The sequence below is a fragment of the Chamaea fasciata genome, unplaced genomic scaffold (assembly GCF_029207755.1).
Source record: "Chamaea fasciata isolate MVZ Bird 193981 ecotype frontalis unplaced genomic scaffold, bChaFas1.0.hap1 SCAF_4, whole genome shotgun sequence".
Classification (NCBI taxonomy): Eukaryota; Metazoa; Chordata; class Aves; order Passeriformes; family Sylviidae; genus Chamaea; species Chamaea fasciata.
The window spans coordinates 17,933,679-17,960,719 of record NW_027094089.1 but is presented as its reverse complement, the minus strand read 5'-3'; the positions used below and the strand labels follow the sequence as shown (position 1 = coordinate 17,960,719).

The following is a 27,041-nucleotide window of genomic DNA, read 5'->3' as shown; positions in this document are numbered from 1 at the left end:
GAGAAAGGCTGATGGGGCTGGGCTTCTTCAGCTGGAGTAGAGACGACCTGCCAGTAGTTTCAGATGGCTTTCAACAAAGGCACAAACTATGGGGAGTGGTGAAGAGGAGTTAGTGGCGTTTTCAGATTTGCACGGGTATGGTATTGCTGGCCTCTTGGGGACATAAGTGGGATTGTTCCTGTGAGTGGATCAATGGGTTTGCAAGTGTCGTGGTTTAGGGCAAATCCGGGAGAAGGCTTCCCAAATGGGTCCCTCCAGAAAGCAGATTCAAGCGTCCCCTCTGCCAGCCAGTTTAGGAAAAGATTTCTTTGGAGAAAAGTGGGAAAAGCCTGTTTGTTCAAGAAGCGCAGTATTCACAAGCGTAAAGATGAATAATATTAGACCGTAAAACCCCTCGGTGTTGTGAAGAGATGGGAAATTCAGAAAGTCCTTGTTGTGGCGTGCGGCTTAGCTCGCTCAGTGTCTTTTGAGTCCTCCTTGTGCTGGAAAGTGCATTGTCCCAGGCTCCGGTGGGCCACAGATGCCAGCTCCCGGTGTTTTTCTGGGTTTTCGGTCCAGAGCAGGTCAGATCAGTTCCAAGAAGAAGAGAACAACAGAGTCTGGGGAATTTCTCTGCCTCAGCTAGCTAAAAGGTAACTAAAAGCAAAGGAGAGCTCTCTCCCGCTGTCCGTCCGTGCTGCAGACAAATGCAGTCAGTGTGAAGGATGCGGTCTAGTGAAGGCGGTTTCTGAAAACAGGCCGTGGCGCTTCTTTCCCCCCCCTTCACTCTTGGAATCAGTTTTGAAGTTGCAGAATTTAATGTCCAGTACAAACAGAACAGACAGTTGGGGATACAAGCATCTTAAAGTCACCCTAGGACAGAAAGCTTAGGACTGTTGTGGAAAACAGGCTGTTGAGACGAGCAGGTGGTTGTAGCCTTTGTGTGTCAGTGAGCTGCAGCCACACTGCCCAAGTCGTGAAAGGCAAGTGCTGGAAGCCCTGCAATGAAGAATGAAGAGCCCAAGGCCACGGGAGGGATAGGGTGGGGTTTGAGACCATCTAAGGAACCTGAATATGTGGAAGTCCGTAGGACCTGATGAGATTCACCTGCGAGTCCCGAGGGGACTGTCACGTGGAGTTGCTAAGCCAACGTGGATCATTTTTGAGATACGGCGTGGGTGCCAAGTGAAGTCTCCAGTAACCTGAAGAGGGGAAATATAAGCCCTGTTTTCACAAAGGGAGAAGCAGAAGAGTTTGCGATCTACAGAGCAGTCGATGTGACCTTCCTGCCAGGTAAGAAGGTGAGGATGCTTCTCCTTGAAGGAGACACTCTACTAAGGCCTGTGGAAAACAAAGAGGTTGGTAACAGGGAACATGGCTTTCCAAAGAGGAAAATTGCCATTTGCAACTGCCAGTTGGCAGTTTTGTTGACGGTATGTGGTTAGGGCTACACAGCACGGGTGCGCAGGGGCAGAGTAAGTGACCTCGTGTGCCTGGGCTTGCGCGGAGTGTTTGACGGTGTCCGGCACGACGTCCTTGCGTGTAAGTCAGAGAGCCAAGGATTGGAGGGATGGAGAGCGGTGTGGATAAAGCAGGTGGAGTGCAGCGGTGCTTTCCAGCCTTTGCGTGGTTCTGGGTTTGTGGTTCGGTGGTGTTGGCCAGATGCTGGCAGTGTTTTTCCGTGGGGGTTACTGCAGGATCCTGCATGGTCAGTTGGTATTGAGAGGGGTGGACAGGGGCTGTTTGGAGCAGAGCCTGGGGTAAGTGTTGTGTCGAGGTGGCTTTCCCCCGGTCCAAAGACTGGTTGCTGTACTAGTGAGATGAGAGGCAGTGGCAAGTGTTTTGTCATTGGTCTTTATTTTCTTTGCCATAAAAAAATGAATAAATAGAAAAATAAATACACAAATAAACAGATAGATAAATAAATAAATAAATAAATAAATAAATAGGTATATAAATAAGTGGAGTAATCCTTTGTCCATCTGAATAGCAGAGGCTGTATCAATGGAGGCGGAGGGGTTGAAGGCTGCAGGTGCCGTGCAGTTGTTACAGCCGTGTGGGTTGTCTGAGGCTGGGGGAAGGTGAGCCCTGAGGTGGGTTTGTGGTGTAGGTGTTGGGAGCGTGGTGGGGGCGTGGGCGTGGGTTGTCGTGCGGGAGTTGGTGCTAGCGGCGCATGGTGCGTGTGAGGTTGTGGAGGCGCTGCAAAGAGGCGTGAGCTTCTTGGCGGACGTGGTCCCAGGCGCAGGCGCTGTGGTTGTGAGCGTGGAGGAAGAGGTGGATGTCCTTGAAGTACCTGTTGATGGTGAGCAGCGGGTTGCGCGGTCCTTTGAAGAGCGTGGCGTTGTCGGGGCGGCATTGCTCGAGGTGGTGGATGTGGTGCTGGAGTTTGTTGAGGAGGTCGTTGCGAGCCTGGGTGGGCCAGTGCTGGCGGGTGCTGTTGGTGCTGAGGGTGTGGAAGAGGCGCTGAAGGATGCGTAGGGCGGCGGCGGCGGCTTGGTGCGGGTGGAGGTTGTTGCGGAGGAGGGTGTCGGGGAAGAAGGGCGGCTCTTGGAGGTGGCAGGGCTGTGTGTGGCTGGGAGCCATGCCCTGGAGGAGGCGGAGCGCGTCGCCGGGGAAGGTGTCGTCGTGTGTCCAGAGCTGTTGGCAGGCGAGGGTAGCGGCGAGAGCGGTGAGGAGGAGCAGGAGGGCCGTGGCGGCGTGCAGCAGGCATGGCTGTGGGGCCGTGGGTGCAGCCATGGTGGGTCTGTGGGTGCTGTCGGGTGGTGCTGGGCAGGAGCCTGGTGAGGCCCCGTGGTGCTGCTGGTGGTGGCGGTGGTGGCGGTGGCTGTGCTTGGGGTGCTGCCGGGCGTGGGGCTTTGTATGGCGGCAGCTTTCCCTTTGTCGCTTTCTGATTGCTGGGAGTTTCCGCCCGTGGTTTCCATTCTGGGCTGGTGGCTGCGGTGGTCTCGGGGCAGTGTTTAGTTGGGGTGTCGGTGGCTGGGGATTGCGGTGGCAGTGGTGTGCCAGGGGAGAGTGGCGGTAGTGGGTGAGCGGGGTTGCAAAAGTGCTGGGTCAGAGGCTGTGGAGGGGTGTTGGGTGTTCCCTTTCACCTGCAGGGCTAGCAGCTGCACTGTGCTGTGCAGCTGAAGTGTGCTTCGTGCCCAAGCGTCGTTTCTTCCTGCAGTGCCCTGATGGTAGCTGTGGCCACTTTTCCTTTTCACTTTGTGCCTTGCCTGTTATTTTCATCTGAGCCACTGTTTTCCTTTTGTGGGGTCAAGGGATGTGCAGTGATGTCAGTGGGCCAGGGCTGGGGTTCCCCGTTCTGCAGTGAAGGGCCCAGGGGCAGAAGCAGTGTACAAAGGAATGAATGTCTGTGGGTGTGAGCCTTTGTGGGCTGAGTGTGATCTTGCATGGGGGGTGCTCCACTGCAGTATTTGCAGCTGGGGAGGAGCGAGCAGCAAGGCAGGCGATAAAGGCTCAGTGACGAAGGAGCAGGAGAAAGGGAAGAGCCTTGCAGTTACTGTCGTGCTGTCTGTGGCTGTGGTGTGATGGCTGTAGCCCTGGAGCAAGGGTCTGGTTCTGAGTCATGTGCCACAGAGGGTGCAGCGGCCAGAGAGCGAGACTGTGCCCCGTGGAAGAAAGGGCGTTGTGTTTTGGGATTGCCAAAGCCCTTCCCTGCAGGGGCATGTCCTGTGTTGGGGCTCTTTAGTCCGTGGGAGGTGTGGAGCTTTTGGAGGGATGGCTCTGACGATGCGGAGGAGACCAGAGCATGTCACTTGTGAGAAAGGCTGATGGGGCTGGGCTTCTTCAGCTGGAGTAGAGACGACCTGCCAGTAGTTTCAGATGGCTTTCAACAAAGGCACAAACTATGGGGAGTGGTGAAGAGGAGTTAGTGGCGTTTTCAGATTTGCACGGGTATGGTATTGCTGGCCTCTTGGGGACATAAGTGGGATTGTTCCTGTGAGTGGATCAATGGGTTTGCAAGTGTCGTGGTTTAGGGCAAATCCGGGAGAAGGCTTCCCAAATGGGTCCCTCCAGAAAGCAGATTCAAGCGTCCCCTCTGCCAGCCAGTTTAGGAAAAGATTTCTTTGGAGAAAAGTGGGAAAAGCCTGTTTGTTCAAGAAGCGCAGTATTCACAAGCGTAAAGATGAATAATATTAGACCGTAAAACCCCTCGGTGTTGTGAAGAGATGGGAAATTCAGAAAGTCCTTGTTGTGGCGTGCGGCTTAGCTCGCTCAGTGTCTTTTGAGTCCTCCTTGTGCTGGAAAGTGCATTGTCCCAGGCTCCGGTGGGCCACAGATGCCAGCTCCCGGTGTTTTTCTGGGTTTTCGGTCCAGAGCAGGTCAGATCAGTTCCAAGAAGAAGAGAACAACAGAGTCTGGGGAATTTCTCTGCCTCAGCTAGCTAAAAGGTAACTAAAAGCAAAGGAGAGCTCTCTCCCGCTGTCCGTCCGTGCTGCAGACAAATGCAGTCAGTGTGAAGGATGCGGTCTAGTGAAGGCGGTTTCTGAAAACAGGCCGTGGCGCTTCTTTCCCCCCCCTTCACTCTTGGAATCAGTTTTGAAGTTGCAGAATTTAATGTCCAGTACAAACAGAACAGACAGTTGGGGATACAAGCATCTTAAAGTCACCCTAGGACAGAAAGCTTAGGACTGTTGTGGAAAACAGGCTGTTGAGACGAGCAGGTGGTTGTAGCCTTTGTGTGTCAGTGAGCTGCAGCCACACTGCCCAAGTCGTGAAAGGCAAGTGCTGGAAGCCCTGCAATGAAGAATGAAGAGCCCAAGGCCACGGGAGGGATAGGGTGGGGTTTGAGACCATCTAAGGAACCTGAATATGTGGAAGTCCGTAGGACCTGATGAGATTCACCTGCGAGTCCCGAGGGGACTGTCACGTGGAGTTGCTAAGCCAACGTGGATCATTTTTGAGATACGGCGTGGGTGCCAAGTGAAGTCTCCAGTAACCTGAAGAGGGGAAATATAAGCCCTGTTTTCACAAAGGGAGAAGCAGAAGAGTTTGCGATCTACAGAGCAGTCGATGTGACCTTCCTGCCAGGTAAGAAGGTGAGGATGCTTCTCCTTGAAGGAGACACTCTACTAAGGCCTGTGGAAAACAAAGAGGTTGGTAACAGGGAACATGGCTTTCCAAAGAGGAAAATTGCCATTTGCAACTGCCAGTTGGCAGTTTTGTTGACGGTATGTGGTTAGGGCTACACAGCACGGGTGCGCAGGGGCAGAGTAAGTGACCTCGTGTGCCTGGGCTTGCGCGGAGTGTTTGACGGTGTCCGGCACGACGTCCTTGCGTGTAAGTCAGAGAGCCAAGGATTGGAGGGATGGAGAGCGGTGTGGATAAAGCAGGTGGAGTGCAGCGGTGCTTTCCAGCCTTTGCGTGGTTCTGGGTTTGTGGTTCGGTGGTGTTGGCCAGATGCTGGCAGTGTTTTTCCGTGGGGGTTACTGCAGGATCCTGCATGGTCAGTTGGTATTGAGAGGGGTGGACAGGGGCTGTTTGGAGCAGAGCCTGGGGTAAGTGTTGTGTCGAGGTGGCTTTCCCCCGGTCCAAAGACTGGTTGCTGTACTAGTGAGATGAGAGGCAGTGGCAAGTGTTTTGTCATTGGTCTTTATTTTCTTTGCCATAAAAAAATGAATAAATAGAAAAATAAATACACAAATAAACAGATAGATAAATAAATAAATAAATAAATAAATAAATAGGTATATAAATAAGTGGAGTAATCCTTTGTCCATCTGAATAGCAGAGGCTGTATCAATGGAGGCGGAGGGGTTGAAGGCTGCAGGTGCCGTGCAGTTGTTACAGCCGTGTGGGTTGTCTGAGGCTGGGGGAAGGTGAGCCCTGAGGTGGGTTTGTGGTGTAGGTGTTGGGAGCGTGGTGGGGGCGTGGGCGTGGGTTGTCGTGCGGGAGTTGGTGCTAGCGGCGCATGGTGCGTGTGAGGTTGTGGAGGCGCTGCAAAGAGGCGTGAGCTTCTTGGCGGACGTGGTCCCAGGCGCAGGCGCTGTGGTTGTGAGCGTGGAGGAAGAGGTGGATGTCCTTGAAGTACCTGTTGATGGTGAGCAGCGGGTTGCGCGGTCCTTTGAAGAGCGTGGCGTTGTCGGGGCGGCATTGCTCGAGGTGGTGGATGTGGTGCTGGAGTTTGTTGAGGAGGTCGTTGCGAGCCTGGGTGGGCCAGTGCTGGCGGGTGCTGTTGGTGCTGAGGGTGTGGAAGAGGCGCTGAAGGATGCGTAGGGCGGCGGCGGCGGCTTGGTGCGGGTGGAGGTTGTTGCGGAGGAGGGTGTCGGGGAAGAAGGGCGGCTCTTGGAGGTGGCAGGGCTGTGTGTGGCTGGGAGCCATGCCCTGGAGGAGGCGGAGCGCGTCGCCGGGGAAGGTGTCGTCGTGTGTCCAGAGCTGTTGGCAGGCGAGGGTAGCGGCGAGAGCGGTGAGGAGGAGCAGGAGGGCCGTGGCGGCGTGCAGCAGGCATGGCTGTGGGGCCGTGGGTGCAGCCATGGTGGGTCTGTGGGTGCTGTCGGGTGGTGCTGGGCAGGAGCCTGGTGAGGCCCCGTGGTGCTGCTGGTGGTGGCGGTGGTGGCGGTGGCTGTGCTTGGGGTGCTGCCGGGCGTGGGGCTTTGTATGGCGGCAGCTTTCCCTTTGTCGCTTTCTGATTGCTGGGAGTTTCCGCCCGTGGTTTCCATTCTGGGCTGGTGGCTGCGGTGGTCTCGGGGCAGTGTTTAGTTGGGGTGTCGGTGGCTGGGGATTGCGGTGGCAGTGGTGTGCCAGGGGAGAGTGGCGGTAGTGGGTGAGCGGGGTTGCAAAAGTGCTGGGTCAGAGGCTGTGGAGGGGTGTTGGGTGTTCCCTTTCACCTGCAGGGCTAGCAGCTGCACTGTGCTGTGCAGCTGAAGTGTGCTTCGTGCCCAAGCGTCGTTTCTTCCTGCAGTGCCCTGATGGTAGCTGTGGCCACTTTTCCTTTTCACTTTGTGCCTTGCCTGTTATTTTCATCTGAGCCACTGTTTTCCTTTTGTGGGGTCAAGGGATGTGCAGTGATGTCAGTGGGCCAGGGCTGGGGTTCCCCGTTCTGCAGTGAAGGGCCCAGGGGCAGAAGCAGTGTACAAAGGAATGAATGTCTGTGGGTGTGAGCCTTTGTGGGCTGAGTGTGATCTTGCATGGGGGGTGCTCCACTGCAGTATTTGCAGCTGGGGAGGAGCGAGCAGCAAGGCAGGCGATAAAGGCTCAGTGACGAAGGAGCAGGAGAAAGGGAAGAGCCTTGCAGTTACTGTCGTGCTGTCTGTGGCTGTGGTGTGATGGCTGTAGCCCTGGAGCAAGGGTCTGGTTCTGAGTCATGTGCCACAGAGGGTGCAGCGGCCAGAGAGCGAGACTGTGCCCCGTGGAAGAAAGGGCGTTGTGTTTTGGGATTGCCAAAGCCCTTCCCTGCAGGGGCATGTCCTGTGTTGGGGCTCTTTAGTCCGTGGGAGGTGTGGAGCTTTTGGAGGGATGGCTCTGACGATGCGGAGGAGACCAGAGCATGTCACTTGTGAGAAAGGCTGATGGGGCTGGGCTTCTTCAGCTGGAGTAGAGACGACCTGCCAGTAGTTTCAGATGGCTTTCAACAAAGGCACAAACTATGGGGAGTGGTGAAGAGGAGTTAGTGGCGTTTTCAGATTTGCACGGGTATGGTATTGCTGGCCTCTTGGGGACATAAGTGGGATTGTTCCTGTGAGTGGATCAATGGGTTTGCAAGTGTCGTGGTTTAGGGCAAATCCGGGAGAAGGCTTCCCAAATGGGTCCCTCCAGAAAGCAGATTCAAGCGTCCCCTCTGCCAGCCAGTTTAGGAAAAGATTTCTTTGGAGAAAAGTGGGAAAAGCCTGTTTGTTCAAGAAGCGCAGTATTCACAAGCGTAAAGATGAATAATATTAGACCGTAAAACCCCTCGGTGTTGTGAAGAGATGGGAAATTCAGAAAGTCCTTGTTGTGGCGTGCGGCTTAGCTCGCTCAGTGTCTTTTGAGTCCTCCTTGTGCTGGAAAGTGCATTGTCCCAGGCTCCGGTGGGCCACAGATGCCAGCTCCCGGTGTTTTTCTGGGTTTTCGGTCCAGAGCAGGTCAGATCAGTTCCAAGAAGAAGAGAACAACAGAGTCTGGGGAATTTCTCTGCCTCAGCTAGCTAAAAGGTAACTAAAAGCAAAGGAGAGCTCTCTCCCGCTGTCCGTCCGTGCTGCAGACAAATGCAGTCAGTGTGAAGGATGCGGTCTAGTGAAGGCGGTTTCTGAAAACAGGCCGTGGCGCTTCTTTCCCCCCCCTTCACTCTTGGAATCAGTTTTGAAGTTGCAGAATTTAATGTCCAGTACAAACAGAACAGACAGTTGGGGATACAAGCATCTTAAAGTCACCCTAGGACAGAAAGCTTAGGACTGTTGTGGAAAACAGGCTGTTGAGACGAGCAGGTGGTTGTAGCCTTTGTGTGTCAGTGAGCTGCAGCCACACTGCCCAAGTCGTGAAAGGCAAGTGCTGGAAGCCCTGCAATGAAGAATGAAGAGCCCAAGGCCACGGGAGGGATAGGGTGGGGTTTGAGACCATCTAAGGAACCTGAATATGTGGAAGTCCGTAGGACCTGATGAGATTCACCTGCGAGTCCCGAGGGGACTGTCACGTGGAGTTGCTAAGCCAACGTGGATCATTTTTGAGATACGGCGTGGGTGCCAAGTGAAGTCTCCAGTAACCTGAAGAGGGGAAATATAAGCCCTGTTTTCACAAAGGGAGAAGCAGAAGAGTTTGCGATCTACAGAGCAGTCGATGTGACCTTCCTGCCAGGTAAGAAGGTGAGGATGCTTCTCCTTGAAGGAGACACTCTACTAAGGCCTGTGGAAAACAAAGAGGTTGGTAACAGGGAACATGGCTTTCCAAAGAGGAAAATTGCCATTTGCAACTGCCAGTTGGCAGTTTTGTTGACGGTATGTGGTTAGGGCTACACAGCACGGGTGCGCAGGGGCAGAGTAAGTGACCTCGTGTGCCTGGGCTTGCGCGGAGTGTTTGACGGTGTCCGGCACGACGTCCTTGCGTGTAAGTCAGAGAGCCAAGGATTGGAGGGATGGAGAGCGGTGTGGATAAAGCAGGTGGAGTGCAGCGGTGCTTTCCAGCCTTTGCGTGGTTCTGGGTTTGTGGTTCGGTGGTGTTGGCCAGATGCTGGCAGTGTTTTTCCGTGGGGGTTACTGCAGGATCCTGCATGGTCAGTTGGTATTGAGAGGGGTGGACAGGGGCTGTTTGGAGCAGAGCCTGGGGTAAGTGTTGTGTCGAGGTGGCTTTCCCCCGGTCCAAAGACTGGTTGCTGTACTAGTGAGATGAGAGGCAGTGGCAAGTGTTTTGTCATTGGTCTTTATTTTCTTTGCCATAAAAAAATGAATAAATAGAAAAATAAATACACAAATAAACAGATAGATAAATAAATAAATAAATAAATAAATAAATAGGTATATAAATAAGTGGAGTAATCCTTTGTCCATCTGAATAGCAGAGGCTGTATCAATGGAGGCGGAGGGGTTGAAGGCTGCAGGTGCCGTGCAGTTGTTACAGCCGTGTGGGTTGTCTGAGGCTGGGGGAAGGTGAGCCCTGAGGTGGGTTTGTGGTGTAGGTGTTGGGAGCGTGGTGGGGGCGTGGGCGTGGGTTGTCGTGCGGGAGTTGGTGCTAGCGGCGCATGGTGCGTGTGAGGTTGTGGAGGCGCTGCAAAGAGGCGTGAGCTTCTTGGCGGACGTGGTCCCAGGCGCAGGCGCTGTGGTTGTGAGCGTGGAGGAAGAGGTGGATGTCCTTGAAGTACCTGTTGATGGTGAGCAGCGGGTTGCGCGGTCCTTTGAAGAGCGTGGCGTTGTCGGGGCGGCATTGCTCGAGGTGGTGGATGTGGTGCTGGAGTTTGTTGAGGAGGTCGTTGCGAGCCTGGGTGGGCCAGTGCTGGCGGGTGCTGTTGGTGCTGAGGGTGTGGAAGAGGCGCTGAAGGATGCGTAGGGCGGCGGCGGCGGCTTGGTGCGGGTGGAGGTTGTTGCGGAGGAGGGTGTCGGGGAAGAAGGGCGGCTCTTGGAGGTGGCAGGGCTGTGTGTGGCTGGGAGCCATGCCCTGGAGGAGGCGGAGCGCGTCGCCGGGGAAGGTGTCGTCGTGTGTCCAGAGCTGTTGGCAGGCGAGGGTAGCGGCGAGAGCGGTGAGGAGGAGCAGGAGGGCCGTGGCGGCGTGCAGCAGGCATGGCTGTGGGGCCGTGGGTGCAGCCATGGTGGGTCTGTGGGTGCTGTCGGGTGGTGCTGGGCAGGAGCCTGGTGAGGCCCCGTGGTGCTGCTGGTGGTGGCGGTGGTGGCGGTGGCTGTGCTTGGGGTGCTGCCGGGCGTGGGGCTTTGTATGGCGGCAGCTTTCCCTTTGTCGCTTTCTGATTGCTGGGAGTTTCCGCCCGTGGTTTCCATTCTGGGCTGGTGGCTGCGGTGGTCTCGGGGCAGTGTTTAGTTGGGGTGTCGGTGGCTGGGGATGTTTTTAGGTTTTTTTCTTGTCTTTGGAAGTGGTGTTGGTGATGTGTTTCTGTTGGTTATGGAGGGTTAAGCTCTAAATTAGTTTACATCATTGACTTATGATGTTGGGTTTTTTTTGTGGTTTTACCTCTCCTTGTGGGCATCTGTCTTTCCTCTTTTGTTTCACTGAATTTCCGTTCTTGCCCTTAGCAGGGCACTCTTCTTGAGCTGTGTAGTGTCTTGGACTTTACTCTTCTTCCTAAACTCATATGTGTTGGTTGAAAGGGGAAGTAACAGAATTTTCTGTTTTGAACAGTGCTGAAATCAATCTCACTGAACTCTTCTAAAGTCATGCATTTTTAGGATTTTTAACATAGTGTTTCCTGACTGAGAGTATCACTGGTGTGCATGTCCTAAGCTCCTTGTATAGAAAAGTGGAAGTGGTGGTACAGGTAATTTAGTAATGAGTCACTGGTAAATTACTGGTAAGGTGCTGATCTGGTAGAGCTGTCTTGGCTTATAATGCATTAGAGTCAATCATTTTATTTTCTGTAGAATTCCAGTTTCACACCTTAACTGCAGGGGGTTCCAGGACATACCTTCTGCTAGTGAGCATGGAAGGTCCTCCCTGGAGTGGGCACAGACATCTAGGTTATTCCTTGAGGTTTGAAAAGAAGTGATTTGGTTAATTGCATTGTTCTCTAATATATTATTAAGCTGGCTTTTAAAGGATTGTTGTAATAGAGTATTCTACAAGTAGTTACAACTATCTGTAACATCATAAATAATTTTGAGCAAATTTCTTTGATCATTTTCATAATCAGTTTTAATTTTTATACCATATAAATATATTTCCTGTATAAATGTATAAATAGATATGCCCATAATCTTGCAGGAGAAAGTCATATAAAGGCTCAATCACAGCTCTATAATTCTTTAGAGATGAACCATTTTCCAAGTCTGGGACTAGAATTTGATTAAGCTGCACCCAGACTTCTCTGAGGAGGAGTATGGCAAGCAAGGAAGCCCTTTCTGAACTTCAGCTAGAAGCCTTCCCTGATAAATGTTGTCCAAAGCTTCCATTCTGCCTGGGACACTTCCCAAGTCTTTCTGTAATTCTCCATTCTATTTTTTCGGGGTTTTTTAAACTATGGTATGCTTGGGTTTTTTTGTTTTCACATGAATAAATTGTTTCTTTTTAGCCTTTGAAAGAGTTGTGAAATGGCTTATTTCTCAGGAACCTCAGGAGCTCTTAAGTTGAGGAGGTGGCTCTGGGTCTAAGCACCTGAGCGCTGAATGTTGTTGATGAAGCTTCTGCAATCTCTTGCTTCCGTTTTGCAATTTGACTTTCATTGTGATTGGGTTTAAGAAGTCTTCTCCAACCTGTTACTTTTGAACAACAAAGGATTTTTAAAAAATATTTATATTTGTCTCTTTTGCCTTGGATATCCCAAGTACAGTGTGATGCTGAGAGGAGATGGTATCAGAAGAGCCTGCTCATGGCCTTGTACAGTGATGCTTTTAGATATGTCTCCAGGAATGGATATCACTCAGCCTCTCTAATCCCTATTCTGGTGTTGTATCACTAGAATACGAAAAATAATACAAATGCATTTATTCTTTCATGTTTGAATTCCCTGTATTCCAGTTTGTTTCATTACTACCGCTCCTGTTTTTATCTGAGAGTGGTTTAGTTCCTTCAGCCACCTCAGAAAAGACAGAACCAATGAGGTCCTCATTCCTGACATCACAGGGTACTTCTGAATAGAAGCATCAGGAGGACAGTGGCACAATGTGGAAGTTTCATCTTGAGGAGTCCTGTTGTGTACCTGAATATATAAGAGAGGTGGTGGAAAAGCTCACCAAGCCACTTCCCATCATTTACCAGCGGTCCTGGCTCACCAAGGAGGTGCCAGGCAACTGGAGAGTGGCCAATGTAATGCTCGTCTTCAGAAAGGGTCAGAAGTAGAATCCAGGGAGCTACAGGCCTGTCAGTCTGACCTTGGTGCTGGGGAAGCTCATGGAGATCTTCTTGAGTGTCCATCACATGGTACACACAGGAGATCCAGGAGATCAGGCCCAGCCAGCGCAGGTTTGTAAAAGGCATAACTGCCCAACCCAATCTCCTTCTATAACATGGTGAGCCTCTTTGTGGATGAGGGAAAGTCTGGGGATGTTGACTTCTGGACTTTAGAAAAGTCTTTGATACTGTATTCCATAGAATTTTCGTGGAGATACCAGCTGCTTGTGGCTTCAGTGCTCTGTTTTCCAATTTAAAAACTGGTTGATGGCCTGGCCAAGAGCGTGCTGATGAATGGAGTTACTTGCAGCAGGCAGGTGGTCACTAGTGGTGTTCCCCAGAGTTCAGTTCTGGGGCCAGCCCCTTTTAATTGAGAGCATCCTCAGTCAGTTTGAGAACAGTGCCAAGTTGGGTGGGAGTGTTGATCTGCAGGAGGGCAGGAAGGCTCTGCAGAGGGGTCAGGACAGGCTGGATCCATGGGCTGAGGCCAACTGTGTGAGGTTCAACAAGGCCAAGTGCTGGGTCCTGCCCCTGTGCCACAACAGCCCCTGCAGCTCCAGGCTGGGACAGAGGGGCTGGAAAGCTGCAGAGTGGGAGAGGACCTGGAGATGCTGGTTTCTATGAACATGAGCCAGAGTGTGCCCAGGTGGCCAAGAAGACCAATGGCACCAGGCTTGTGCCAGCGATAGTGTGGCCAGCAGGACCAGGACAGTGCCCATACCCCTGTGCTGGGGGCACTGGTGAGGCAACACCTGGAATCTTGTGTTCAGTTCTGGGCTTCTGACAAGAAGAAGGACACTGAGCTGCTGGAGTGTGTCCAGAGAAGGAAACAGCTGGAGAAGGGTCGGTAGAGTGAGTCATATGAGGAGCAGTTGAGGGAACTGGAGGAGTTTAGTGTGGAAAAAAGGAGGCTTGGGGGAACCTTACTGCTCTGTACAATGATCCAGAAGAAGGTTATAACCATGTTGGGATTGGCCTTTTCTCCCAGCATCTAGCAACAGGAAAAGAAAATGCCCTCAAGTTGTGTCAGGAGAGGTTCAGGTTGGATATTAGGGAAAATTTCTTCACTGAAGGAGTGGTCAACCATTGGAATGGGCTCCCTCGGAAAGTGGTGGAGTCACCAGGAAGTGTCCCGGAAGTGTTCAAAAATTGAGTAGATGCGGAACTTCATGATATGGCTTAGTGGTATTTTGTCAAAGGCTGGGCTTGATCTTGGAGGTCTTCTCCAACCCTAATGATTCTGTAATTCTGTGTTTGGTCCTCTTGTTTTCTCACTCAGCTAAATGGGAGGTGATCATTTTGTATTTGCATGGTACAGTGTCCTTGCAGTGATGTAGTAGTGGAGGTTGAGTACAGGAAACAACCTCTTTGTCCCATGCAGGAGGAGGCCAGAGCACTGACGTAGGGAGATACTTTTGGATTGGTGGTTGGAGGGTGAAGGAGCAACTGGGCCCGTTCATGTGTGAGCAGTTTCCTTCATGGGGTATGCTGTCCTCGTTGGGTTGGACTATGCTGGGTGGTGGTGTTTAGGTGATGAAACTCTTTGCATGCTGATGATGTGTTGCAGTGGAGAAGGACAAGGGACAATGTGCTCTGTGTACTGCAGCAGGTCCCCATAGCCACTGGGGTGTAAGCACAGGCAGGAGTATCCTGGACCGGTTGTGGTGGCTGTAGTAGAGCAGTGAGCAGTTCTGGACATCTGGAGGTTTGGTCTTTTTGGTGTTTCTTGGGTGGAGCTGGTAGCACTGGGCTTCTCTTCCTTGTCCCAATCTCTGCAGACCTTGATGCATCCCCTCCTTGATTCTTTGAGGTGCACCTTGTTTATGCCACATTGTTTATTCCGAAGCAATGCTGTGGCATTGCAGAATGACTGGTTGTGGTTGGATGATGGTTTGGTTTTCATGTCTTTGTGTTACTGGAGGGTCTGGAAGAGAGAGTGTGGTGATGGAAGAGGATGAAGTGTGCAGGACAGGCATCGTGCCATCTGGGGCAAGTGGGTGTCCCAATGATCTGGCAGCTGTAAGAGATGCCTGGAGGTTGCAGGGCCACTTATTCCCTGAGAATAATCTGCTGTCTGTAGCCTTTGACCCAGGCAAGAGGCATGGGCAAGATGGGCTGCAGGAGGGAGACTCATCCCTGCCTGCCTGTGGGGGCTGTGTCTTTGCCATGTCAGGTATAAGCGTGAAGCACAATGACCACAGCTTTGCTTTTTCATTCTTTTCTGTTTTTATTTCTAACAAAAGAATAAATAAATAAATAAATAAATAAATAAATGGATGGCTAAATAAATAAATAAGTTAATTAATAATTAAATGAGTCAGTAAACACAGTTGTGTAATAAACAGTGATTGGCATAAGAGTCCCCCAGTAGTTCCCCAGTGTCCATGATCCCCTTCCCATTCATCAGGTGAGGTTGCAGTCTGGATGAATGGGATAATTCCACAGCTAATAAGTACTATCCATATCCCCAGTGCCTCGCAGCTGTCCATCAGTGTGTAGCACAGAAATTTCATCTTCCTTTCTCTCCAGTGTCTGTGGTTTGGGTTTGTGGGCTGCGCCACAGACTGAATCCAGTGTCACCACAGTCATAGCCCTTTTCCCCATCAGCTCATCATTCTGGACAGAAGAGGTGTGACTGGTATTGAGTGATCCCAACTTGGGCTATTGCTGTCACCACTCAATCTGTGGCCGCTGGTGCTGGCTGGGGATGGGTGTTTGCTATCCGTGGGTTTAGTGGGATCCAGAGCAGCTTGGCGTCTCATTCGCCGTATGAGTCTGTCCACATGTTGGAAGCAGTCAAGAGCTTCTTGGCGGACGTGGTCCCAGGCGCAGGCGCTGTGGTTGTGAGCGTGGAGGAAGAGGTGGATGTCCTTGAAGTACCTGTTGATGGTGAGCAGCGGGTTGCGCGGTCCTTTGAAGAGCGTGGCGTTGTCGGGGCGGCATTGCTCGAGGTGGTGGATGTGGTGCTGGAGTTTGTTGAGGAGGTCGTTGCGAGCCTGGGTGGGCCAGTGCTGGCGGGTGCTGTTGGTGCTGAGGGTGTGGAAGAGGCGCTGAAGGATGCGTAGGGCGGCGGCGGCGGCTTGGTGCGGGTGGAGGTTGTTGCGGAGGAGGGTGTCGGGGAAGAAGGGCGGCTCTTGGAGGTGGCAGGGCTGTGTGTGGCTGGGAGCCATGTCCTGGAGAAGCTGGAGTGCATCCCCAGGATCATGGGTCCGCAGGTGGTAGCACGGGAGGCCGGTGGTGAGAGCCACAATGAGGAGCAACAGTGCCATGGTGCTGTGCCACAGGCAGGGCTGTGCACATCCAGGTACAGCCATGGCAGAGCTTTGGGAGCAGTGCAGGAGCCTGGTCTGGCTCAGTAGTGGTGGTTGCTTTGCTCTGGGTGCTGCTGGGTGTGCAGTTTTATGTGCCCATGCCCAGGCTTTCCTTTCATCACCACCTATAAAGAATTTCTCTTTTCTGTTTTCACTTTTGTTTTTTCGTTTGCTTCTTCTGAGGGCTTTGGTGCTTGTCCCTGACCACGAGGGGACGCTGCTATTGGAACGAGAGCTGGCACTTTTTCAGGGCTGCTGCCAGGGGGAAGCATGGCTACTGTGTTATTACAGGAGATGAAAGCGTGGCAGAAGTTTTCAGGGTGGTGTGCTGGGGATGTGCTTCAGGATTGTGTTTTCATCTGTTTTGTGTGTTTCCTTTTTTGGGGTTTTATTTTAAAATTTCTCTATTTACTGGCATCTTTTTTTTTCTTATTTCATGCTCTAATATTATTTGTATATAATGTTTATTTTGCATGTCAATTAGTTTTTTCTAATATTTTTATTGACAAATATTGTTAGACTCTCAGTCTTTTTAAATTCTATGTATAAGTATATATTTTAATAGTTCTTATTTTTTTCTGTGGCACCTGCAGCTTTGCTCTAGTGCAAGAGTTTTTCCTCTCTCTGCAAAATCTTGCACAATATTTTTGGAACCATCTCTCATACCCCTGTATCCAGAGTTAATTACCCTTGGTATGGTGGTAGTTAGAAATAAATGTGCAGATGTCACAAAGGATTTTTCATCAACTCTTCATGCAGTGTTTGTCCTTTCTAGATTTTTGGGTTTTTTTAAATTGTGTTGTGATTTTTTTGTGAAAATGGACTGTGGTAGATGGTCTGGGGGAAGGAGCAGTTGGGAATACTTCTATTTCATGTGCCAGTCCACTTACATGTGAAAAGTGAAAGTAGGCAAAGTTCCAAGTGAGAGTTGTCACTGCTTCCTGTGTAACTTCCAGCAGCAAGAGATGCCTGTGCTTGCTGATAAAGCAAGAATGGGATTTTCTCCTGAGATTTTTTTTTTTTAATTTAACTCAAGTAATGTGCATATTGTTGCTATAAAGTCTCACTGTGGATCTTTTTGTTGTTTGGGTTCTTTTGGTGTATGTCACATTGGGATACGCTGTCTTCTCTGTTCATCTGTTGTAAAGATCTTACAAATGTGTCAGCTGGTATGTGGTACCCAGTGAACTGCTGGGTGAAACTTAAATCTATAATGTCTTATCACTTACCCTTTTTTCATCCATTTCTGCCTCACTTTTTGAGCCTATTTCTGGTATTTCACTTTTGGCTTTAGGCAGCTTCTCCTTTTGTAGGTCAGGAGATATCTGTGATGTTTGAAGAGCCAAGTGTCTTCCCTGATATTTTCCTTTCGGCAGGCATAAACTGCAGACATATCTGCCTTGCACTCATATTTTCTATTGAGTTTTTAGTTTGAATGTGTGTATGCACAAGTAGGATACATATATTCAGTACTGATGTGTCTTTCCCTTGACTGAGGTGCAGTGGGAATACTTGCAACCCTTACACCCTCTTCTCATGTGGATTTGATTATATTTTGTCCAGTTTGTAGAGGGGGGATATGTTAGTGTGTCAGTTCATACCCACTGAATTGTGTTCACATCTCTTCTCTAGATCTTCTTTTTGTGGCATTTTCATCAGAAGAATATGAGAGTGCTGCTTTTGAATAACCTGCTTAGACTTTAAATGTAAATTTAGTTGTGTTTTGCCAAGTGATTCATGCTGGAATTCGTAAGGGGGAATTACCATGCAAGGAAAGGTTGATGATAAAATGGCACCATTACAAGTTACAGAAAGCACCTACAATACTAAAACTTTTTGCCACATTATTTCATGTTCAGTGATGGAGGATTGGGTGTAGGAGACAAGGAAGTGATGCACGGAAGTGGAGCAAGGTGGAGGGTGCTGTTGACTCTGAGAAAACATTTGAGGTGCTATGGCATTTGCATAGAGGGATATGATAAAAGAGGGGACTTTTCCAGTGTTTGAAAACATGTGGAAATGGATACATTACTACTTAATGCATTATCGCTTTCTGGATTGGAGGCAGTGAGGTGTAGAACATGAAAATTAGGAGGAAAAAAAACAGATTACCAGACCCACAGGTGGAATTCACCTAGGGAGAGAAGGGTAAACTTCTTGCCTTTTTTCCCAAACTGAGGTCAAAATACTGCTTTGGTTTTGCTAGCATGTCCTGTTATTTCAGAGTGCAAGTCTTCTAGTATTTCTTACCTTCTTGTTGAAGACCTAGAAGAATGATCTGAGGCAGTGGTTTCCACCTTTTTTATGCACCCTATCAGCAGAAAGTTTGTGAGCACTCACCTTCAGTATTATTTCTGAATTATATACATATACCCCTGTATTAATATATATGTTATAAAACATACACAAAAATAAAAACAAAAAAAAGGAGAGAAAGGTTAAACAAACACTATTTCAAAATTCTCTTAAGTTGTATTTATCGAGGGTAGCAAATCCATTTTGTTCCTACACCCCAATGAGTTGTGATACACACCCAACTTTGGAGACTATGACCTGAGGTCTCCTGTAAAGTAGTTTAAAAATATTTTCCAGTCATCCAATAGTAACTATTTTTCTTTCTCTTTCAATGTTTTTGCTGATTTCGTGGCTGACATTTCCACTTTTAGAAAATAGGGCATAGTACAAGAGCAAAACCCTTAGACTTACATCCATGTTGTGAGTACACATCTGGCCTGACCTCAGGCGTTTGACCCACAATGCTCAGCTCTTTTTCAGGCACTCTCACTGGAAGATTTCGGTTCAGAGCTGGGAGCTGTGTGGGAAATCACTTAGTTATTGCCATTAACTTGCCATTAAGAGATGAAATATTTGTATATAAAATGACCAGTGTCTATAAAGTAGGGGTTTTTTTAGCTTGAGAATCCATGTCAATTTTCAGCTCTGCTGCACGGATGTAATACCAGCTTCCACCCAAACCTCCTTTAGTTCTTGCTTTTAGAATTTTCTTCTGTGTCTAGTATGCAGTTCATAAGATCTGTCCAGCTGTGTTAGTTTCAACTATTAATAAATGATGTTGTCTCTTTCCAAGGATTACTATGGAATTACATTCCCTGCTCCTGCAACCTTAACAGGCAGAGATGGGAGCCTTGCTAACAACCCTTACTCAGGTGAGTGCTACTTAAAGATGAGGATGGCAAGTGAGATATGCTTGTTTCTCAGTGCAGTTCATTCTGCTGTTGCTCAAAGAGTTGCTTTGCCCTTCTGTGATCAAAGAAGCCCTTCCTTGTTCCTGTTCTTGCTCTTAACTGTCATTGTGCAAAAATTATGTTAATGCCATCCAGGAATTCAGCCACTGGTTTTCATCCACTGCCAGTTGATTAAATCTTAAAACTGTAGCCATAGGCATTGTAGTTCCTATAACGATGGTATTAAGTGCTGTCATACTTCCTGGTAACTAGCAAAAAGGAATATTGGTTGGGAGTGAGCTAGAAGGGATTGATGTATGTCAGCTCCTTGGTAAGTATGTGAACATGCTGCTCTATAGGCTGCCAGAAAAGTACAAGTGTTTGTGAATTTTCTGCTTCATGATCACTTCTCTTGGGAGGCTGTTTTTGGGTCAATAACTGAATTTCCCTTCCTACTTCTTCAATAAGGTGGCCCACGATGCAAGCCTTGCTTTCCTGGCCTTCAGCTACTGTCTTCAGAACTTTGGTGGTGTGAGGAACTGGACATCTTAACTAGTCATGCTTGACAAATAAACAGACATTGGCAAAAATACGCCCATCACTGCCTGTAAATCCTAACCTGCTTTCAGCCCATGAAGCTTAGCTAAACAGGTTAACCTCCAGGAGAGTCACACTTTAACCCAACAAGCATTGTCTCTCTGGCTATTTATCATGCTTCGGCTTTTAGCATGTTTTATTGCAATGATCTGATGGTAATGAGTTTGCTCAGACCATGTGAGACAGGTGAGTATTGGTATCTCTGTTTATCAGTGGAGTAACCTCCATATCATGGAGTTCTGTGTCATGAACAGGCAATATCTCTGTGGCAGTCAGGAACAGAGACTGGGTGAGGGCTTCCCGTGAACAGCTGCAGGCTTTCAGGTGTAGGATGTGTCCTCTTCTGTAGTTGTCTGCTTGTATTTAGAGGATTTAAATACATCCAATTGTTCACCTTTGCAGTATCTTTGATAGCTTTTCTGATCAGTTCTTTCTTTCACAGGTGATGTAACAAAATTTGGCCGTGGCGATTCTGCCTCTCCTGCTCCTGCGACCACACTGGCCCAGCCACAGCAGAACCAGACACAGACTCACCACACAACTCAGCAGCCCTTCCTCAATCCAACCCTGCCCCCAGGGTACAGCTACACTGGGCTCCCTTACTATGCTGGAATGCCCGGTGTTCCCAGTGCATTCCAATATGGGCCTACTATGTTTGTAAGTGTGACAGCCTAAACTGTAACTCTCTCCCTGTGTGCCTCTCCAGGTTTGCTTTTTCCAGCCCAAACACTCCACATCTTGGAAGTGTAGGGAGGTTTGAGTTGGAAGATGTCATCAAAGACCATCTTGTTCCAATCTCCCTGCCATGGGCAGGGACATCTTCCACTAGACCAGGTTGCTCAGAGCCCCATCCAGCCTGGCCTTAAACACTTCCAGGGATGGGCCATCTGCGTCTCCTCTGGGCAACCTGAGCCAGTGCCACACCCCCCTCATGGTGATGACTATTTTCCTTGTAGCTAATCTAAATCTACCATCTTTCAGTTTAAAAGAGCCTCCCTTTGTCCTGTCACTACAGGGCCTGGTAAAATATTTTTCCCATCTTTCTTATAAGCCTTCTTTGAGTGCAGAAAAAGTAATGTCTCCCTAGAGCCTTCTTTCCTCCAGGGTGAACAACGCCAACTCTCAGCCTGTCCTCATAGGAGGGAGGAGCTCATCCCATGGTCATCTTCATGACCTCCTCTGGATCTGCTTGAATGGGTTCACAGCTTCCTCATACTGAGGACCCCAGAGCTGGAGTCAGTATTCAGTTAGATTCTCATTAGAATGGAATAGTCACCTTTCCCAGTCTGCAGGAGATCTGCAAAAACATGCAATGGGAGAAAATAGCTGCAATCGCACCCAGAAGAAAATTAAAAATTTAAAAGGCCAGAACTCCTGAACCCCTGTGCAAATTTCTGCAAATATCTGACAGCTGCATTTTGTGGGCTTGCTGTTCCTGAAAGCCCTTACTAGTCCTTGGAGAGTCAAGGGGAGACCCAAAGCTGAGTCAGTGAGCTGAGAGAGCCTGGATGGAGGAGACCCCATTGAGCTGAAGAGCAGGGCTGGAAGCAGCTGGAGGAAGAATGTTATTTGGGAAGAGGTGCTGCTCCTGGCAGAAGGGTAGATGAGGCTATTTAGGGCCCTGTAGGATAGTATTTTACGAACAGCCTCAGGTAGGAATTGATGTTTACTTTGATTCTGTGGTTGTTCTTCTCAGGTTTGTGGGTAAGAAATTGCTGTTTACATTCAGCATATGAAAGAAATACACAGCCTATTCTGAGGGAGGGCTGCATTGCAATCACAGGGAAAGCTTTGGGAGAAATCCTGAGACACAAATCCACTCTCGCAAGTTATGTCTGTAAGCAGTCCCATGCCATCCCAGTCCTCCCAACTCCAGACTGAATTCTCAACATGAGGTAGAAGGTGCCTTCCCCACTAGATGGCAGGGGGAGCCTGTGGTCCAGCTGATGGCACCTTTTGTTCCCATCCTTTGGCCAGGTACCTCCAGCATCTGCCAAACAGCACGGAGTCAACCTGAACACGGCATCAACTCCCTTCCAGCAGGCGAGTGGCTACGGCCAGCATGGCTACAGTGCAGGTAAACCCTCAGCCCCTGCTCCCCCGTGAGCATCCACAACACCGCTCGCGCGCCCTAATGCCCTGTTTTGTGCGCACCAGCAGGCTACGATGACTTAACGCAGGGAACGGCAACTGGAGATTACAGCAAAGGAGGCTACAGTGGGTCATCTCAAGCACAAAACAAATCTACTGGCACTGGACCTGGGAAAGGTAATACTTTGAGATTGGAGGTTCCTCTGGAGTGGGATTTAGTAGGGCAAAATCTCAGTGCTCAGCCAGCTCTAAACAGGGTCGTGATCCAATCTATTTCTCCATCTCCCCTATGTAAAATGCTTCTGTAATGGCCTAGTTGTTCCTTCTAAACCTCATGGCGGACTTTGCATAAAGATTTGTGGCTGATGCACAGCTTGGTCCAGTTACACATGGGAGAAATGGTAAGCTGTTTCCTAAGCCAAACTTTTCTTTCCTTCAACATACTGCAGTTTTGAAACTTGAGCAGTTCAATGCTGTTGCTGAAATGATCCTCTGCCAAATCATAGCTAGAATTTAAGTTTCTTGGGAGGCACCTGAGACACACACATGTTGGAGAGGAGCAGGGCACTTCATGCATCTCTGGGCTGTCTGGCTGCTGCCTGTATGTGCTCCTAACATTGTGTCATTCCTGGACATGTTTCCTTTGTGATCGTAAAAGCTGAAGAATTTATCCAGCTCATACAAATTCTTTATTCAGCACATGCTAGTTAGATCTGAGACGTGTATACTGGGCTGCTTAGCACCAACTGATTCATCCTCATGCTGAAGCAAATACCAAGCATTTGCTGTGCATTTGAAACACTGGGTGATCAAACTCTTTTTGGTGGAGAAGCAATCCAGGAAGGAGTAGTGTCCAAGGAGCGTTGGACACTGATTCACTGAACAAGGCGAACATTGGCTTTATTCTGATCCAGGTGAAATGATCAGAGCCACCCTCTATAAAACTGTGGTTAACTGTGTCTGAGCCAGCGATGCTGATTCTGTCAGGTCAGAGAAGCACTGCAGACTTCACTCTGCGGTAGGATGTGGAAGGACAGGGGCTCAGATGTGTAGGATGTGCCAAGTCTAATCACTCAGGGCACTACTGGAAAGCTCTTGAATCCTGCAATAGAGCCAAATGCACCTCTGATCCTAAGAGAAAGCTGGCTTTTTGCGGACTTCAGTGAGTGGTCAGTGCAGCCAACTGCTGCCTGGCGAGGTGTGTTGGAATCTGAGTGTTAATGGGTGGGTGTGGACCTGGGTGGTTTATCCCACTGGGCTTCTGCAGTGGGAACAAGAGGCTGAGCCCTTTTTTCTGTTCCCATATGGGGTGCTGTGGGTCTGAGATAATGGAGAACCAGCCAAGCAGTGCATCCCCTGAGGCTGCTGGAGGTGCTGGGAGCAGAGCTTGGGATCATGCTGGCTGGTGGGGTGACATTCTCACCATTGGTGGCATTTCTGTTTTCCAGGTGTTTCTGTGACCTCAAGTAACACGGGTGTGCCTGATATCAGTGGCTCAGTCTATAACAAGACTCAGGTGAGGAGTGTTGGACCCTCCTCCCTCAGGGCCCAAGGCCGATGACTCCTACTCCCAGGCTGGCCAGTCTCAGGGTCAGCAGGCCACGGCATCTTTAATGCTGGCTCTGTTTGCTGCTGGAGTGAAGTCTCATCCTCTGTCCCACTGTTTCTGCGGTGTCAGCTCCTGACAGCAGCTGCTGGAAGAGGCTCAGTGCTCCCTGTGCTGCACACTGCCCACGCTACACCATGCCAGCAGTGTCCTGGGTGCAAATGAAGTTATGTGTGTTATCATTTTTAGTCTAGATAGCCCCCAAAGCAGGTGAGTTGGGAGGCTGTTTGCTTATCATCAGGGGGACAGGCAGTAGTGCCCACCTCTAGCACCCAGGGGTCCCTGTCCCAAGCTCACCTGTGGCCATTGCTCAGTGTGCAGCTTCCCAGGCAAAGCAGAAAGTGCTTTGACCAGCTGTGCTGTGCATTGGGCTTATATCCAGCTCCTGTTTGCTCCTCCCTGCAACCTCAGCGGGGGAAATCTGTGTCTGGCTGTGATCCATGCTTGCAGGTAGGAAGCCAGCTGTCAGCTCCATGGTTAGGGGTCAGGCTTTGGCCAGCAGGAGGAAAATATTACTGCAAGTTCCTGTGGTTTTTTTTTGAGCTGCCCTGGATAGGTTGAGTAATTCTAGGCTGAGCCTAGAATTCTATCTATTCTATCTATTCTATCTATTCTTCTATCACTCAGTGATAGAAGAACTGATTAGGCAACTGCTGTGATCCCATGTCCCTCTGAATGGAAAGAGGTTAGGGAAAAAACCCCACAATGCCTGTGAAAATAAAACTTTCAGGAGCCATTAGTGCAGAAATACGGGTGAGAACAGGAGCTGAAACTCATCCTGTGGTGTTCAGTGTGACTTGGCTTCCTCATGGGGTAGGTGAAAGGTTCAGATGATGTGTGTTTGGGCCACTCTTGTTCTAGCCTGGCTGGGGCTATTCACACCAGTCTCTGACACTGTGCCCATTGCCCCCTGTGCAGGCGTTTGACAAGCAGGGATTCCATGCTGGCACTCCGCCTCCCTTCAGCCTGCCTTCTGCTCTCGGGTCGACTGGGCCCTTGAACCCTGGTGCTGCCCCAGGTTATGCTCCAGCCCCATTTCTTCATATCCTTCCTGCGCATCAGCAGCCTCATTCCCAGATGCTGCATCACCACCTTCAGCAGGATGGGCAGGTGAGTCGGCTCCTTCTGCCTCTACAGCATCCGCAAGGACCTTGGCAGCAGTGGCTGTTGACCAGCCTGGGGAGGGAACCTCATGAAGTTCAGCAAGGGGAAGTGCCACAACCTGTCCCTGGGGAGGAAACGGCCCTGGGCACCAATATATGTCAGGGACCACCTGCTGGAAAGCAGCTCAGCAGAAAAGGCCCTGGGCTGGTTGAGCCCAAGCTGACCATGAGCCACCAGTGTGCCTTTGCAGCAAAAAGGGACATTGGGATCCTGAGCTGCACCAGGCTCATCCCTGCCCTCTGCTTAGCGCTGGTGAGGTCATGGCTGCAGCATCATGTCCGATCTTGCCTCCCCACTGTGGGAGAGACAGGGATGTGTTGGAGAGTGTCCAGTGTAGGACTGATGAAGGGGCTGGATCATGTCTCCCCTGAGGAAAGGCTGGGGGAGCTGGGACAATTCAGCCTAGAGAGCACTGAAAGGGGATCTCAGTGTATGGAAAGGGAGGATGTAAAGAGGAGCCAGGTTCTTTCCAGTGGTGTCCAGTGACAGGGACAGTGGGCACAAACTGGAACACAAGAGGTTCCCTCTGAATATCAGAGAACATGTTTTTGCTGGGATGGTGATGAAGCACTGCCCTGGAAGCTGATGGAGTCTCCGTCCTTGAAATTGTCTGGGTGGGAATGGTGCTGGACAGCTGGCTCTTCGGTGATCCTGCTTGAGCAAAAGGGTTGGACAAGATTCCTCAAGAGATCCCTGGCAGCCTCAGCCAGGCTGTGATTGTGTGAAGAGCCCATCCTGCTGTGGGCTGGGGAGGAATGGTTTGTGGGGTGTGAAGCTGAGGCATGTGCTGCTGTCCCCTGTCAGGGGGGCAGGAGAGCAGGATGTGACCACTTGTGCTGTGATTCTGGGGAAAAATCAAGTATCCCCTGCAGGCTGCATGTCAGCTCCGATTCGGTTTCATCTGCGCATGCATTTGCTTTCCTAACACTAAATACTCCCTGAAAAAAACAGTGTTCAGCCTTAGAGTCCAGTGATAGGACATGATTTTGCACACCAAATGTGTGATATCTTTGTCTGGTGCACCACCTCAGCTCACCTTCGGAAAGCTCCTTTGCTGTGCCTGGCCCTGCTCCTCATTTCCCTTGTTCTTGAGCTTGGGAGGCAGTGGGATGGGGCATCCTGAGCTCCTGCATGGTGTATCCATGGCTGCTTGGCCTGGACTGTGGGATGTAGAGGTGGTACAGGGCAGAAACAGATCTGTTCAGGGGGAACATCGCTGCGTTGCTGGGTGTCAGGGCTGTCCCTGGCTATGAGCTGGGGGTGAGCTTGTCTTCCTGGGAATGCTAGTGCAGTGGCCGCTGATGCTCTTGTCTCTTCTTTCTCCCTTTTCTAGGGTGGATCTGGCCAACGCAACCAACCCAGCACCATGCAGCAAAAGTCTCAGGCTACCAAAACTGCCTATGGCACTTCTCCATACTGGACAAACTAAATCTGAAAACCAGGGAGGGGGGAGAGAATGAAAGGAGAGGAGGAAGGAAAAAAAAAAAAAAGAAGACAAAAGAAAAAAGAAAAAAGAAAATAAAAGTGGAAGCCCATTCTTGGAATTATTAGGGAAAGTAACTGCTCAGCCAAACGTCTGTGTGAGGAGAACTGCAGCCAGCCATCTTCTGTGTGACTCGCCTGCTTCCTCTTTGAGTTGCTGTTATATGTAATATATTTATGTATGTATTTGTAAATGTAATAGAGCCTAAATGTGGTTTTCTGCATCTTGCAGCCTGTTTTTTTTTCTTTGTAGGAAAACTAATTGTTCATTTTCCATCTGCACCAGGGCATCCTTCTTTGTTTTGTATTTTAAGCTTTATGGGTTTTGTAACTCGGTCAGAAAAACACAAAACTGCGCCTTTTTTTTGGAGTTGGAGCCCATTTATTTAATGCAGTTCTAAATTCAGACAAGTAAGAAGACCTGCCCTTCCAAAAACCTAAATCAAGATGTGTCCTGTTGGTTTGATTTTACCCCCCAACCCCCAATATAGCCATTATTTTAGAGGGGGAAAATAAAAGAAAGAAAAAAAAAGTTTTGTGGGCCTTCCCCTTTCTTTCATTTCCTCCCTCCCTGCCTCCCACCCTCCTGCTGTGGAAGACAGGCTCTTGTGGGCAGTTTCATCACTGTGGCCTTGAGCTGCAGTCTCAACTTTTAATTTTTCAATTTTTTAATAATAATAATAAAAAAAAGGACAGGGTTTTATTTTTTGTTTGTGCGAGGGTTTTTGTTGGTGGTGTTTTTCTCTAGCAAGAGACTTTGGATGGCTCAGTGTGTCCTGAAACCTCCTTTGCATCATTAGAGGCAAAAACTATGTAGCAGTTTCTTAAATAAAAGTATAAGCCGTGTCTTGTACCTCTTTTTGCCCTGAGCCAACTTCCCAGGAAAGCCAGAGCTGCTGGATGGAACCTTCATCTGTCCCTCCCCACTTTTTTTTAAACAAATAGCTTGGAGGCAACTCCTGGTTCTTTTTGTCCTGCACCAGTGCAGTGAATGTTCTACGAGTTTCATTTCTTTATAGCCCTTTCTCCACCTAATAAAGATCTGAGCATACCACGTTTTTTTTGTCTGCACTTTCAAAGGCTCCAGGAGCAGTTTTAGTTTTACAGCCTGTCCCTTTCCACCTGCTCTTGCAAGAGCAGCCATACTGTGGGGATAAGAGCAGCAGG

General features: G+C 49.7%; 5 protein-coding genes across 12 annotated transcripts in view; 1 reads left to right on the top strand and 4 right to left on the bottom strand.

Annotated features, from left to right (window-relative positions):
• The window catches only part of UBAP2 (ubiquitin associated protein 2), a 104,954-nt gene extending 79,039 nt beyond the window's left edge, over positions 1-25,915 (top strand). For 4 of the 8 annotated variants that reach the window (XM_066180914.1, XM_066180908.1, XM_066180907.1 and 1 more), the window contains 7 exons: positions 18,838-18,916; positions 19,974-20,188; positions 21,509-21,608; positions 21,689-21,799; positions 23,071-23,138; positions 24,147-24,338; positions 25,726-25,915. In XM_066180914.1, the coding sequence (XP_066037011.1) occupies positions 18,838-18,916; positions 19,974-20,188; positions 21,509-21,608; positions 21,689-21,799; positions 23,071-23,138; positions 24,147-24,338; positions 25,726-25,821 (861 nt within the window). In that variant the 3' untranslated portion in view covers positions 25,822-25,915. The remainder of the gene's footprint in view (positions 1-18,837; positions 18,917-19,973; positions 20,189-21,508; positions 21,609-21,688; positions 21,800-23,070; positions 23,139-24,146; positions 24,339-25,725) is intronic. The other 4 variants (XM_066180912.1, XM_066180911.1, XM_066180910.1 and 1 more) reach the window with 1 other exon arrangement.
• On the bottom strand, positions 2,143-2,715 carry LOC136288119 (interferon-like). Its single transcript, XM_066180903.1, has one exon. The coding sequence runs from the start codon at positions 2,713-2,715 to the stop codon at positions 2,143-2,145; it is 573 nt and encodes a 190-aa protein (XP_066037000.1).
• LOC136288118 (interferon-like) lies at positions 5,881-6,453 on the bottom strand. The gene has a single exon (XM_066180902.1). The coding sequence runs from the start codon at positions 6,451-6,453 to the stop codon at positions 5,881-5,883; it is 573 nt and encodes a 190-aa protein (XP_066036999.1).
• LOC136288121 (interferon-like) lies at positions 9,619-10,191 on the bottom strand. Its single transcript, XM_066180905.1, has one exon. The coding sequence runs from the start codon at positions 10,189-10,191 to the stop codon at positions 9,619-9,621; it is 573 nt and encodes a 190-aa protein (XP_066037002.1).
• On the bottom strand, positions 15,042-15,752 carry LOC136288797 (interferon-like). The gene has a single exon (XM_066182296.1). The coding sequence runs from the start codon at positions 15,750-15,752 to the stop codon at positions 15,042-15,044; it is 711 nt and encodes a 236-aa protein (XP_066038393.1).
• Positions 25,916-27,041: the final 1,126 nt, after the last annotated feature.